Source organism: Cinclus cinclus, chromosome 4 (assembly GCF_963662255.1).
Source record: "Cinclus cinclus chromosome 4, bCinCin1.1, whole genome shotgun sequence".
Lineage (NCBI taxonomy): Eukaryota > Metazoa > Chordata > Aves > Passeriformes > Cinclidae > Cinclus > Cinclus cinclus.
Genome location: NC_085049.1, coordinates 60,117,165 through 60,130,433, shown reverse-complemented (window position 1 = coordinate 60,130,433; position 13,269 = coordinate 60,117,165). Strand labels below are relative to the sequence as shown.

Below are 13,269 nucleotides of genomic sequence, written 5' to 3'. Positions count from 1 at the left end.
TTCCAATTACCTTACGTAACCCAGGAACATTAATTTATTTGTAAAAAGTAACTGAGAAGCTCAGATTCTCAGAGGAAGCTAAAAATAGTAGAAAATTGCACATAATGTTTAGATGGGGACTTCAGACAGAAGAATTAAGACAATTTGGGGCTGTCTATTTAGAAGATGGAAGAATACAGTGGAACAATGAACAGCCCCAGGGCTAGTTTTACTCACAAAATCCTGCAGACTCAAGCCTACTAACCCCTGGAAGCAGAAGTGTGGTAACATGAGCCATTCAAACCCCTGTTTGTCTGGGCAGTCTGCACTCACCAAAGCAGTCTGAAAGTAATTGGGACCAGGCTGACTGGAAGAGTCAGATTAGTATTGTATCCAACAGGAATTCAAAATCACTCTTACTTTAAAAATTTGGTATCAGGGATGCATCATCTTGGACCCACATGAGAAGAACACCTTTTGTAAGATGGAGGCCTAGGAGCTGAATCAGGAGGCCTCTATATTCAGCTGCAGAAAGGTTATTCAGCTGATACATGCAGTTATGCTGTCCTGTCCATGTAAAGTGTAAAATGATGCTGTTGGGGTTTGTTGATGGGGAGCAGTGTCCCAGGATAAGTCATTAAAAGCTCATGATTTGATCACTGAAATAATTAATTCAGACCAAATTCTGCAGGAACAATGCAGCATTGTCCAGGTGAAAGGCCTGTGTAACTCCACAGGTTTTATCCAGCTGTGACCCTTATTATTTTCCCACAGCTTTGTGCCACCAAAGCCCTGTAATTAATACTTCTTGTGAGTTACAACTCAACATTTCTGGATATTAATTTGGGACCACCCAAACTTTCAAATCATCATTCAAACATCTATGTGCATTCATTTACCAAAACTTAAATGACATGAGTCACTATCCAACTCTTGACTAGAAACAGGGAGGGAATTACTTGACTGGTTTAAATCCCTAATTATCCAGCTTGCTACTTTCATAATGTACCAATTTGAGGTATGGTGATCATCTCACCCTCACTCAGCTAGTACATTGTACACAGGTGTATGTACACATAACATATGCACATGCTTCACCTACTTTTCTGCCAAAGAATAAAAGGGGATCTAAGTGAAGACACTAGGGTTTTCCACTGACTGAATCATAATCTCATCAATTTACACACTTAAAAATATGAGCTTTCTAATAGAGGAGTTTGGAGCATCTTAAAAAACAAAGCCCCTGCTGCTCACCTGAATATTTTAGCCAGAGTACTTTCAATTTTCTTGAAGTCAGGCCTTTTTTCTGGATCTTCCTCCCAGCAGCTTTTCACTAGTGTATATACCTTCAAACAAAAATTTAAGGAAAACTCCACCTGAGCAATGGATATAGACAGAGGGTAGTGCTAAACAGCACTGGTTCATTGGGGAATTTCTGGTTAATCTTGATCAGCAACATATTAAATTGTGTGACTAACTGTCTTGAATCTACGGTTAGAACACTCATTGCAGGCATCTTAACTCTGTGATGACTAGCGACTTGAATTTGCAATACACAAATGAAAGGCAAGTAAATGGATCCAGTCTTGCAGACTGGTGCCAGACACAGTTACTGACATGGCAGTAAATGCTGTGGTAATTATATTTCCAACATCCCATGTTTGGAACTTTTCTGAAACTGGTGATTCAGCCAAAAATAATTGGGTTGATTGTATTTTCACCCCAGCAAGAAGCCATAGGGGCTGTATCAGTGGAGAGAGGTATACTTGAGGTGTAATTTACCCCATCTCAAGGATATCTAAAATAGGTCATACGAGTGGCACCATATAAGTGTCTGTTTCTTTCCAGTGAAATAATTTCCATGAGTCATATTTCACATTGCTGGTAACACCTGTAGAATGCAATTTCTTCCCACAAGTTAGGGCATTTGGCATAAAATGCATAGCTTTCACCTTCCCATGATCATAGGCTTTAGCTTGGCCAGGACTTCCACCCATCACCCAGAAAATGGCCTCGTTAATTATTAGCTTACTTCCATCTGTCTTTCTCCCACTGTTTCCAAGTTCAGGTCTGGTCGGAAAGGCTTTGCTCCTTTGCCACTCTCCACTCTGTAAAGTTTCTCTAGAACATGAAAAAGATCAAAGTTTTAAACAAAAAAACATAGCAAGGACATTTATTGTGTATATCAGTCTATGATGCTACAAGATACTGTACAAACAGAAGTCTTGACGACAGTTCCCTCATTTTTTATGCAAATTTCAACTTTTAACTTTTCTAAATATATGGCACAAGACCAAAACAGGTTGGCTTGAAGGCCCCTGAAAGCAAAATGAATAGAAATGTACATGAGTATTTATTGGTCATGGTAGATATGGTTGTGGCATCTTCCCAAATGAATGTTGGGCATTATTAGTGTTCCTCTCAGCATGAAGTATAATTACAGCAAAAAAAAAAATGTTAAAAGCCCATTGCAACTTGATCAGAAGTGTGAAGGCAGATGCTACTCATTAAAACAGTTCAAATCATCCTGCAGATGTTTTAAAACTAAGCTATTCATACAAATGGGTTAAAAGCATTGCATTTGTTAACTCGTTTGTACTCCTAGTCATTAAATCCATTATATGAAAGTTATTTCTACTCTGAACAATCAAAATCAGGCTGCATTTGCACAATTCAATTTAGCCACAGTAAGAGAGAGAGCTAAAGCAAAAACATCTTCCTTCATCTTTCTCCTGCAGATTTCAAGAATTCCAGGGGAAGGGCGGTGTTTAAAAAAAGAGAAATAATTTTTTACCTCTGGAGTAAAGGGAAATTGAAAGGGATCTGTGAATCAGAAGAGATTATTTATTAATAGTGTCTTATTATATTTGGGATACAATTTTACTGAAGAAATCATGTCATGACATGATGAAGGTTTGTAATTGCACTGGTCTAGGGCAGCTACAGATGTCTAAACTTGCCCAATGTGCATGATCACCCCAAAATAATACAGCAGCTTCCAACCTCTTGGTGCAGGAATTACAGACTAGAGAAGGAGCAGGAAACTTGAGTCCCCCAAATGCTATAGAGTCAAGAAACCACTGAGAAGTGTTCTGTGGGCTAAGAGACAGGAAAGTCTGTGTAGGGCTCTTGTATGCAAGAGGAATGTGCTGGATTTCCATGCTTGGACACACACCTGAGAGAGGAATTAACAGCATCTATTAGCAATACTGCAATTAGTCAGTGGCAGAAAGTAGTGGAACAAGGAGGCAGTTTGAACTCAGCATTGGTATATGGCAAGATTTCACAGTCTTGAGCAGTGAATGAGGTGTTCCTGCAGAAGAGTGGAGTAACCAGATGGGGAACAGCTTCTTGCAGAGATGTCAATGAAGACGACTATGACCTACTTACTTCTACACATTAGGAATCTAGTTCTGTATACCTGTCATGGGACTTCTCTCTCATTAGCAGCAGTATTATTGTACATTAAGTTGATTGATACATATTTTCATGTTGAGAAAACTGGCTCACTAAGTAACTGAAAGTGGACTTTATTTTTTTCTAAGCTGTTGGATGGAGCTCTGGTATTCATTTTTTTAAATAAAAATTTTTTTCTGACTTTTTTTAAAGTCTGAATACAGTCCTTGCTGCTGTCATTTAAGCCTGGAGAAGCAGTTATATCAGTGAAATATCACTGAAATATCTATATCATGCCTTCTAATTTGCAGAGACCAACTTCTGATAGCCTAGCCATTGAAAGAGTTTCTCTCATGACTTAAAAGTCAAATGAATCTAACATACAACAGGGCCATTTCTTTGTCCATTACCACTGACTCTAATTTGGTACTTTTTCCCCTCTTTTTATCTTGGATATTTGTGAATCAATGGTCACTCCAAGTCTGAGCTACTGTCTTCCAAAGTTAGATGATGCCACAAATAAAATGCAGAAGTGTTTGAATAAGTATGGTTCACTGTCTTGCTCATCTTGGCTAATGAATGAGTTAGGTATTTAAATAAGGAGCCACGTCAGCAATATGTAATAAAACTAACTTCTTTCTGTTACATGAAATCTGATGAACTGATGAACACATTTTACTCAACTTGCATAAACAAAAGTCAAGAATAATACCAGAAGCCATTAAACCAGCAATATGTATCTTAGACATCTAACAATGATTTTATGGAAAAAAAAAATTGTGGAGAAAACAATCTCCTCTTTGAAAGGAAAATGTATAATTTCAGCTGAAATTTACAAAGCAGATTATTTTTTTAAGTTACAGTGGACCCAGACTTACCAAATGGATTTCACCCGTAGTAAATTTACTGTTGTTTTACCTCACATGCTAAGATGTAACCATCTCCAGGAACATCACTTAGGTGCTGTTAGGTACCTAGCTTAGGTGTTACAAATTCTTTAAATTGCATGGATTAACCTCATGCTGTTTAAAAGGGACAGTCTTTCCAAAAGGACAGAATACATTGTTAAGATACAGGATAAAGATAAAACAAGGAACCAGGTTCTAACTGTGACAGCCAGGGTCAAACACAGAGCAGTGAGGATTCCACCACATCTCAGAAAATCCAAGAAACACTCTGTCTGAGGCTAACTTAATAATCATTAACACAACACAGAAAGACTGCAACCACTCAACAAGCAGCTAAAAGAATGTTGTTTGCTACAGATTTGCTTTACAAGTCAAAATGAGCAAGGTAGGGCATTGCACTTTCTCCATGTTGGCAATATTTCTAAAATTCTTGCATTCATAAGGGTTGTGCCCGCCTCTTCCCAAGAAACAGGAATAGAAAGGGTTTATTTTCTCTACCTGTTACTAAGCATGGAATCCCGAGGAGTTTGGTTTAAGGGGAACAGCCATTTCTAATCTCATTTAGATCTTCATTAATATTATAGAGTTAGTGATGTCAAAAACTGTGTTTCCCCAAATATGAATGCAGATTTGTGATAACGTAGGATGATGAACATGCCACAGAAATTATTCTCAAATGTGACTCAGTAAAAGAGCTATTAGGCTGTCGAGCTGCTGCTCTAGATGTTTTAACAAATGTGAGGCGGTTCTAACAGAATGACTCAGAGGGAAAGGCAATGTCTAAATTTGTTGTTAGTAACTGTTGTTAGTCACTAGGAAAATCCCAAACCCACACAAGTTTCTCTGTCAGTTCTAGTATATAATAATGCCTGGATTCTGGGAACTGGGATTTGATTGGGCAGGACAGGGGTGGATATTGTCCCGGTTTTAGCTTGGGTAGTTAATTTCTTCTCAGAAACTTAGCGTGTTGCGTTTTGAATTTGGAATAAGAGCAGGGAATAAGAATATTCTTTTTTAAAAAACTTGCCTCAGGTCCTCTGTCAGTGAGGGGGTACACAAAAGAAACTGGGAGAGAGCATAGGGACAGGTGATCCCGACTGACCAAAGGGATATTCCACACCAAAGAATGTCATGCCTGACATATAAAGTGGGGGAAGTTACCTGGAAGGGAGGATTATCTGTGTTCAGGAAGGGAAGTCTGGTATTGGTCAGCAGGTACTGAGCAATTTCATTGTTCATCACTTGTTTTTTCCTTTTTATTATTATTATCACTATAATTTATCATTGATATTGTATTTTACTTTATTTTCAATTATTTAACTGTTCTTATCTCAACCTGTAAGTTTCACTTTGATTCTCCTCCTCATTCTAACAGAGGGAGAGTGGGGGTTGAGCAAGTGGCTGTAAATTCCCAGCTGGGCTTAAAACCACTACAGCCACTCAAAAACAATGTCACAAAATGTACAATACAGGGTTTAATAGATGCACTACAGGAGATGATTTTTCTGACAGAAGTTAAATTGCTGAAGTTAATTATAACCAGCTTGAATGAAGTCTGAATTGCCAGTTTTTAAATGCCAACTGTTCTCGTGTCATGCAGCTGAGTTTTTGTTGTTCTGTGTTGACAATGCTGATTTATGCTGCCTAAAATAAATGGCATATTACATGTTGTTTACAAGTCAAAATAGAAAAACCTTTGAGGCCTTTAAATGTTACAGTATGTCTGGACAGCATTGTATAATGTTAACTTCTGTAATGTTGTGCTCCAGGTAAGAAGGGAAGTCAAAGGGCAAGAAAACTCAATGCGAACTTTCTTTACAAGAGAAGTAGGGACACTTGCCCCCACAGTGAGATCCTTCAAACAGACTCTTCATTCACCACACAGAGAAAGGAGCAGCTGTTCAAGCAGTTATCAGACACAGTGCCTTTCACAAAACATGGAGAATAGGCCCAGTTCCAGCTACAACCATCCCAGAAGGCTGCAACAGAGAAGTCTGTGGAATTACCTCTGTTGTCCCGGCAGTGTCCAGTGTAGAATGTCTCTCTGCGTAGGATGATTTCTTGGGCAATGATCCCATAGCTGTATACATCACCCTTCTGAGATACATCAGCATGCCGGAGATGCTCAGGAGCTGTCCACAGGTCTGAAGATCCAGATGGCAATGGGGGATGATGTAAAGGGGAAAGGAGAGAAGCAATTGCAAAAAGGGTGATCCTTCTCAGGCCATCCACTGGCTATAATGATATTTCCTTTTACTCTTTTCATATCCAATCCAGAGCCCGCTGGTATTGTGTTATTTCCTACTTTAGCATTTTTCTTGAGAATTTGACATCAATACAGGTTAGATAAACCTCTGATGTAGTTTTCAGTTTTCTGGGATTTGCTGACCCTATTACCTTCTACTGTAGATGCAGACTCTTATACCTTCAGAAAAGTTATGTTTATTGGCAATGAACTTGCTTTTCTTAGCTATGTTTCACAGGCTTCTTAGAAATAGCCTTTGTATCTAGATAAGACCAAGGAATGCCAGTGCTATAATAAAAAAGCCCTGAGCCATAAATTATTAAGCGAGGAGATGCAAGGAGTTTTTTATACAGACTGTCTGATGACAAGACTGCAATATTTCCCAACAGCCTTGATATCATGAAGCTATTGAAAAAATTCTCAAGTGCTTTTGAGCCTGACATAGTATTACCTGCTCATAACTACTTGCTACCATTATACCTCAAAACCAGAATGCTGCCATGGTACAACAGCTGTGACATGCTGGTGACATATCATAACAGTGAGCTGAACACAGTGACCCTGAAGACAGTGATATGATATTAGGCTGTAGCATCCAGCCACAATGAATCTGTGGAACTCTCGTGAAACAGTGAATTTTCTTCAAGGACAAAGACTGAGTAGCCAAAAATTTTGAGGCTGCTTACAAGCAATAAAAGAAGATAAATATATTACAATGGAATAATAATATAAAATTAAATAAATAATTTGTAAAATGAAGAATTAACAGAACATTTATGTTCAGTGCACTTTTCTTCAGTCCTTTTTTATGTTCTTATTGCTATTCTTGACTATGTTTGTGTCTGAGTATAAAACTTTTCTCCAAACCAGTTGCAACCAATTTCTTCTCAGGTCATATGCTACAGTGACAGCACAGGTTTGTGCTTATTATACCCCAAGATCTACTCTACAGACTCATATGACATAAATTCAGATGAGCTCATCTTTTCACTCCAGTTCAAGAGAGAAGGAAAAGATGAGTAGAAAGGACCATTCTATTTTACAGAAATATTCAGTGAATGTGAGGTGAATAGAGAACGTAAAGAAAAAGCTATTAATATTATTCCAATCTGGTTGAGCATATATTACTAGATTCCTAACTAAGGAATAAGAAAGAGAGTTATCATGACATATCAATACAGACTTCTTCAAGGATTATCAGAGTCATGCTTGTTAATGTTTAAATTATATCACAGAGCACTATGGTAATACGTATCTAATCAATTACACGATTTATGGTAAGTTAACTCCTTTTTTTCTTCACACAGTTTCAGTACTACTGCTGAACACAGATGTTTGCATGAAGGACTTGGATACTGAAAATGTTTCTTACACAGGTGAAATCTCTGTTTTCTACACTCGAAGTTGAATATTCATATTTCCTTCCTTCTCATGCTGCCTAATTTCTTTCACTACCTGCTAGTAATTCTTTCATTGTGTTATTTAAGTTAAAACTATATAATGGCTGCTATAATATGAATCAAAGTTGCATTGTTTTGTACTGTGTGCAAGATGTAATTAGACCCTACTGGTCTATGAAGATAAGAAAATTCCACTAGATTGGAAACCATGAAGGAGAGTCCAGTCAGGCATTTTTTTACCTTTCCTGGGAGGCAGAATTGAATTACAGCCAAAATCAGTGATCTTAACTACCATGCGATTGTCTACTACACAGTTTGTGGATTTGAGTCGACCGTGGACTTCAGTTTTGCTTGAGTGCAGATAAGACATCCCCTGTGGTTGAGAATAAAAGAGAAAGGAAGCACAGCTACATGTGAGACACTCAGACGTTAACGGACTCAAGCATATTCAAGAATGTGAATATTAACATAATATCTGTGCAAGTAATTAGATGGACTTCATCTGCAATGGATATGCATAAATCACAATTCCCTTTCATATTATTATTTTACAAAGAAGACTTTACAAGGTCTTAGGAACAGTCAATGTTAAGAAATGAGGAAGTGGGTCATGTCATGGGAGATCATCCCCCCTCTTGGTTCACAACAATCTGACATGGCATCTTGGTTTTGTCAATATTAGAATACAAGTAATAAGAGAAATGTATTTACTCCCACAAAAGTTTTATTTCACTTGCAATAAATGTTTTTTGGCAAATTTATTATAGATTTCTTGGAATGTCATACAACAAAGTGCTTCCGACTACATGTTCATCCAACAGACACAAGAGGTGGGAGAGGAATTGCTCCTTGTGTCTGTACTGTCTTTGAAGATCACCATACACCAGAGAAGTTATTTGAAACATTGCAGCAGATCCTCTAACTGCAAAGCAGAGGGCTCCAGAGCAGTCAATGCAGAGAGTGTCAGATGATGCACTAGGCCTTAGACCAGACAGAGGATCAGACTAGACAGTCATAAAGGTCTCTGCTGACCTGACTCTTTATGGTTTTCTCTGTACAAGTCAATACATACCAGCTATCCATGAGCTAAACTCGAAGCAAGAATGAGGCCTGGCCAATGCAGTTTCATCTTTATGTCCTGAGATTCAGACTCCTGACTCACAACACACACAGACATAAGAGGTGTGTAGCTTGCCCCTTTTTACTCAACACCTTTGAAATTAACTGATTTAGTCTAAGACACTCAAATACGGTCCAATACATGAGAAGGGACTAGCACTAGAGCACAGCAGGAAAAGAACATTATTAATTGGGTGTCAGCTGAAGAAGGGAGTAAGGTATGCTAATTTGTACCCTCTTGCTATTATTTATTGTTTCATCTCACTCTTCAGAACTACTTAAACTCACAACTACTTATAACCTACTGCTGGTTGTTTCTCTTCTTCGTGCTCAGTATGTGAAGTGCAACTATATCCTGTGGAAGCTAGAACAGGTATGTCACATCTGTTCAGTTTCTTCTCTGAATGATCTTCCACTTAGGCTCCTACGTGTATAGCTCATCCTTTTGTATAACTGGTAGACAGAATTTTATCAGGGTTAGACAGATTATACGGTCATAAATGCACTGTATGCCATGCTGGGTTTTCTTTTCAATACTGTGTTACCCAGAATTGGGAATGGATCAGCAAATGCTGCAAGAGATCACTGAGATATGAGCTGAGTTTTGGGCAGAGCAGATGTATGTCTGAGACACAAGCAGCCTGCAAAAGATGCAATCTCTGGAGAATGTTGTTGGACTGGTTATCCTGGACCGATCTAGACCATGCCAAATTTCCAGAGATTGTGTGCACACTATACCAAAGGAACACATTTCTTGATTAAGCAGCTTTTAGCACGCAGCCCTGATGACACTACCCAGGATGTTTTATCTGCTTTAGGCCCTATTTCCTCCAGCAGTGCTTTCTTCCAGCTCCTGCTTTCATTAGCCACAAAGTATTTCCCATTAAGGCAGCAGAATTCCCAATTAGTATCAGCATCAAATGACAGGCAAAGGTAATTTTGATTTCCTTACCCCAAGGCTTTCTTGTTAACAATTTCTGACGGCAAAGGTCTTATAGATGTACCTGATAAAAATTTCCTCTTTCCTCCCCACTATCCTATGCACCTACCTGAAAACACAGAATCTATTAAAAACCCACAGTGTGATTTTCAAAATTTATAATGACTTTCAGTACAATAGTTCCAAATATTTGAGCATTCTTGCAACCTTTGCTCTGGAGCTCTGAAGCTTTAGTTCTGACTGACAAACCTTTTCTTGGCACAATGCAAGAATATTACAATCCCTTGCACAATATCCTGCAGCAGCCACTTATGTAATAAATAGTATTGCAACGACAGTGTATGCACTAATAACTACAAGGCTTGATTACTGCAATTCCTTCTCAGCAGACCTTTCATCAGAGCTCTTTGGTCATATGGCCAAATCCATGTAGCTACACAGTGTCCCATCAATCCTAGAGGCAGCTATGATAGCAAAAAATAAAGAAAAGGCAGGGAGGTTGGTGGGAAAGTAAATGGAGTAGATTTAGGGTTTCCTCTTTGGCCACCCCACCATCTCTATTGAACTAGAGACTACTCCAAGAATAGTCATCACTTGGCTGTTTGCACCAGGGAATACAAGTGACCCAACCTTTGTTCAGAAACAGATGTGGCAGCTTCTCATGCAAGCATAGTATGATGATTGCTTGGGCCATGGTAAAAGCAGAGTGTATGAAAGTGGTGGTATGGAGAGGGAGAAGCATCTCAAAAGGAAGGCAAAGGAACTGCTGCACCTGGTCATAGATATTTTAACAACCTGGAGAGCTGCAGCTAGACTTGAAAAGCATAGATACTGAGATGAGAGGAACTGGAGTTAAGAGGCCATGAAATTGCTTTAAAAAGAGAAGCCATTCAAGTAGATATAGACAGGGTTCTTGGAGGTTTAGAAGATATGGTTTGGAAAAAGCAATACTCGAATTTCATGGAAATGTGTATGTCTCAAAAGCTTCATCACGTATCAAGTCAAGGAATAGGAGAGGTTGACAGATCACCCAAACAACAGTAATTCTGATATTTTCCTGATATTCCTAGATACATACAAGTTTTCATGAAGAGTTTGTGAACCATCTCTACTAATACAACTAATAATGGTCAAGAGCCATTGCACATAACAGATGCTGTGTGCTAATCCATCCTCAGATGCCACGTCCCCTTTACAATGCTGCAGCAAACAACTGGCTGTGAAGTCTCAGGATGAATGTAGTCATTGGGCATTTGGTCACTCCCTTCAGAGGGACTGGGATTTCTCTTTCCTCATAAACAGAGACAGTACTAATCCTTATTTTCTATGGAAACATCTGAAGGTGAACTGGAAAGGGTTAAAAAATAACCTGGGTTTTGATATGTTTTAAGGAAGAAGGGAAACTCCTGCTACTATTTAAAACGAAACTTTAACTGAATGTTAACTGAACTTGAAAGTCATTAACAAGACCAACAAACTGTGACAATTTGCATTAAGGGGGCTTTAATAAAGCACGAGATTTTTAATATCTCTTTAGAACAGACACAGTGGAGTCATTCACTGTGGAGACCAAATCTGAACTGGTGCATACAGGGAAACAGGAAGATCATCCAACTGCAAACCAGCAATAGGAGGAGGAGAGCAGCTGAGCACTAGCAAAAAGACAGAGGGAATTCTCTGTGTTATCTTTAGAGGTATAATTAATTATTACACCAGTGAATTACAAAGGGTTCTTACCTACTAGCTAAATAGTTACAAGTCTCAAATGTAGAACAGAATTTTCTTTACTGTGCATATGGATTTTTCCTACCACAAGGACCTAAAAAGCAAAGATCTGTTGAAACCTACTGAAAACCAGCCTTGGTTTCTGTACAAGATTAATTTTTCCCTCTCAAACTGCTTGAAATGGATAGCTGTAGCGAGAAATTAGTTTCTCACTCTAGTGAGAAAATCAGGATGGCACATAAACAGTTTGTTTAGAAAAAAATGATCCCATCTCTGGACATATACATTAGAATAATTCTGTGATTTGAAAAAATACAGTTTTGCTGTGTATGCTTTACCTGACGCCACAAAGCAAAACACAAAGCATTGTGTTTTGCAGAGAATGTGACTGCATAAGCCTTACTTATTGGAGCTACTGGTCAGTGGATTTTAACCATCTGATCTTTGGGCCACATTTCTTTGGGGTATTCATTTCTTTATTTATAAATAGCCCAAAGCCAGTTCTGGCCCCTATTTCCTCCTTCAGTCTTAAATCTACTGGTTTCTCCTGCCTCGGATACCTGTCCCAAGAGGAGAAAAGACTGGAAGGGTTTTACATAGCTGTAGGAAAGAAGAAGACCTTGAGAGCTACACTCCTCAGAGGATGAGTTTTGCAAGACAGGACAGGTTGATGTACATTGCACTGTCAGCAGTCCACTTACCTTGGCAATATCATACATGACGGAGATTTTAAATTCCCAGTCCATGAATGTGCCATCGGGGTAGGATATTTTATCATTTAAGACATCCTGTCAAGAGAAGAAAAGCTTTTCAGGGAAAAAGCAGAACATGAGATATGGGTATACAAACTATACACTTTTCAACCAGCAACTTTGTTCTTTATAGAGAGTACATGCACTAGAACAGAAGTTGACTCAAGAAATAGGGAGTAATAAGTATAAATTAAGTTTACAGAGAGCTAGAAAAGTGGGGACTACAGAAAATAGGGGTTTCTGCAGTTAAAAATAGGTTGTGAATTTGGTCTTCAAAACAAGTCTTTATTAACACAAAATAGCTGAGAACCAAATGGTCAAGTTGTGCAAGAGGAAGGGAGAGGATTTTCCATATTTTGTGCTCACAGTCCATTTCCTACCAATTTACTCCTAGCCTTATAAATTCAAAGTAAACTGTTGCTTTACCTTTGCTTGCCAGTCATTTACAGTTCTTTCAGCCACGGTGACATCCATTGATAAAAGTAAACATCCATGAGTATGCCAGTTTACCAGAAAATGACTTAGAGAGAGAACAATTATTTTGCTGCCTTGCTGTGAGCTTGTTCCAGAGACCACTGCTACTGATGACAGTTTTTGTATGATCACAAAAGCAGAGACAATATATGCCCTCAGAAGAGCTGGTGATTATCACTTCACAATTAGCACTGAAATAATGTTGGTAGTAATAAACCATAAGTCTTTCCATACTATTGCCAACATCAATTTATAATTTCTTTTTATAAATAAAGATTAAGGGTTGTTTTCCCTTATAATGCAGAACTTGCCATTTTTCTCCCTTATTGAT

The 13,269-nt window shown here is 38.4% G+C and overlaps 1 protein-coding gene across 1 annotated transcript in view; it reads right to left on the bottom strand.

The window, feature by feature from the left end:
• Positions 1-13,269, bottom strand: part of GUCY2C (guanylate cyclase 2C) — a 43,445-nt gene that overhangs the window by 7,083 nt on the left and 23,093 nt on the right. Inside the window, exons 16-20 of the mRNA XM_062491384.1 lie at positions 12,414-12,500; positions 8,169-8,301; positions 6,290-6,427; positions 2,012-2,100; positions 1,234-1,325 (exon numbers count right to left, since the gene is read on the bottom strand). Of these exons, the coding sequence (XP_062347368.1) occupies positions 1,234-1,325; positions 2,012-2,100; positions 6,290-6,427; positions 8,169-8,301; positions 12,414-12,500 (539 nt within the window). The remainder of the gene's footprint in view (positions 1-1,233; positions 1,326-2,011; positions 2,101-6,289; positions 6,428-8,168; positions 8,302-12,413; positions 12,501-13,269) is intronic.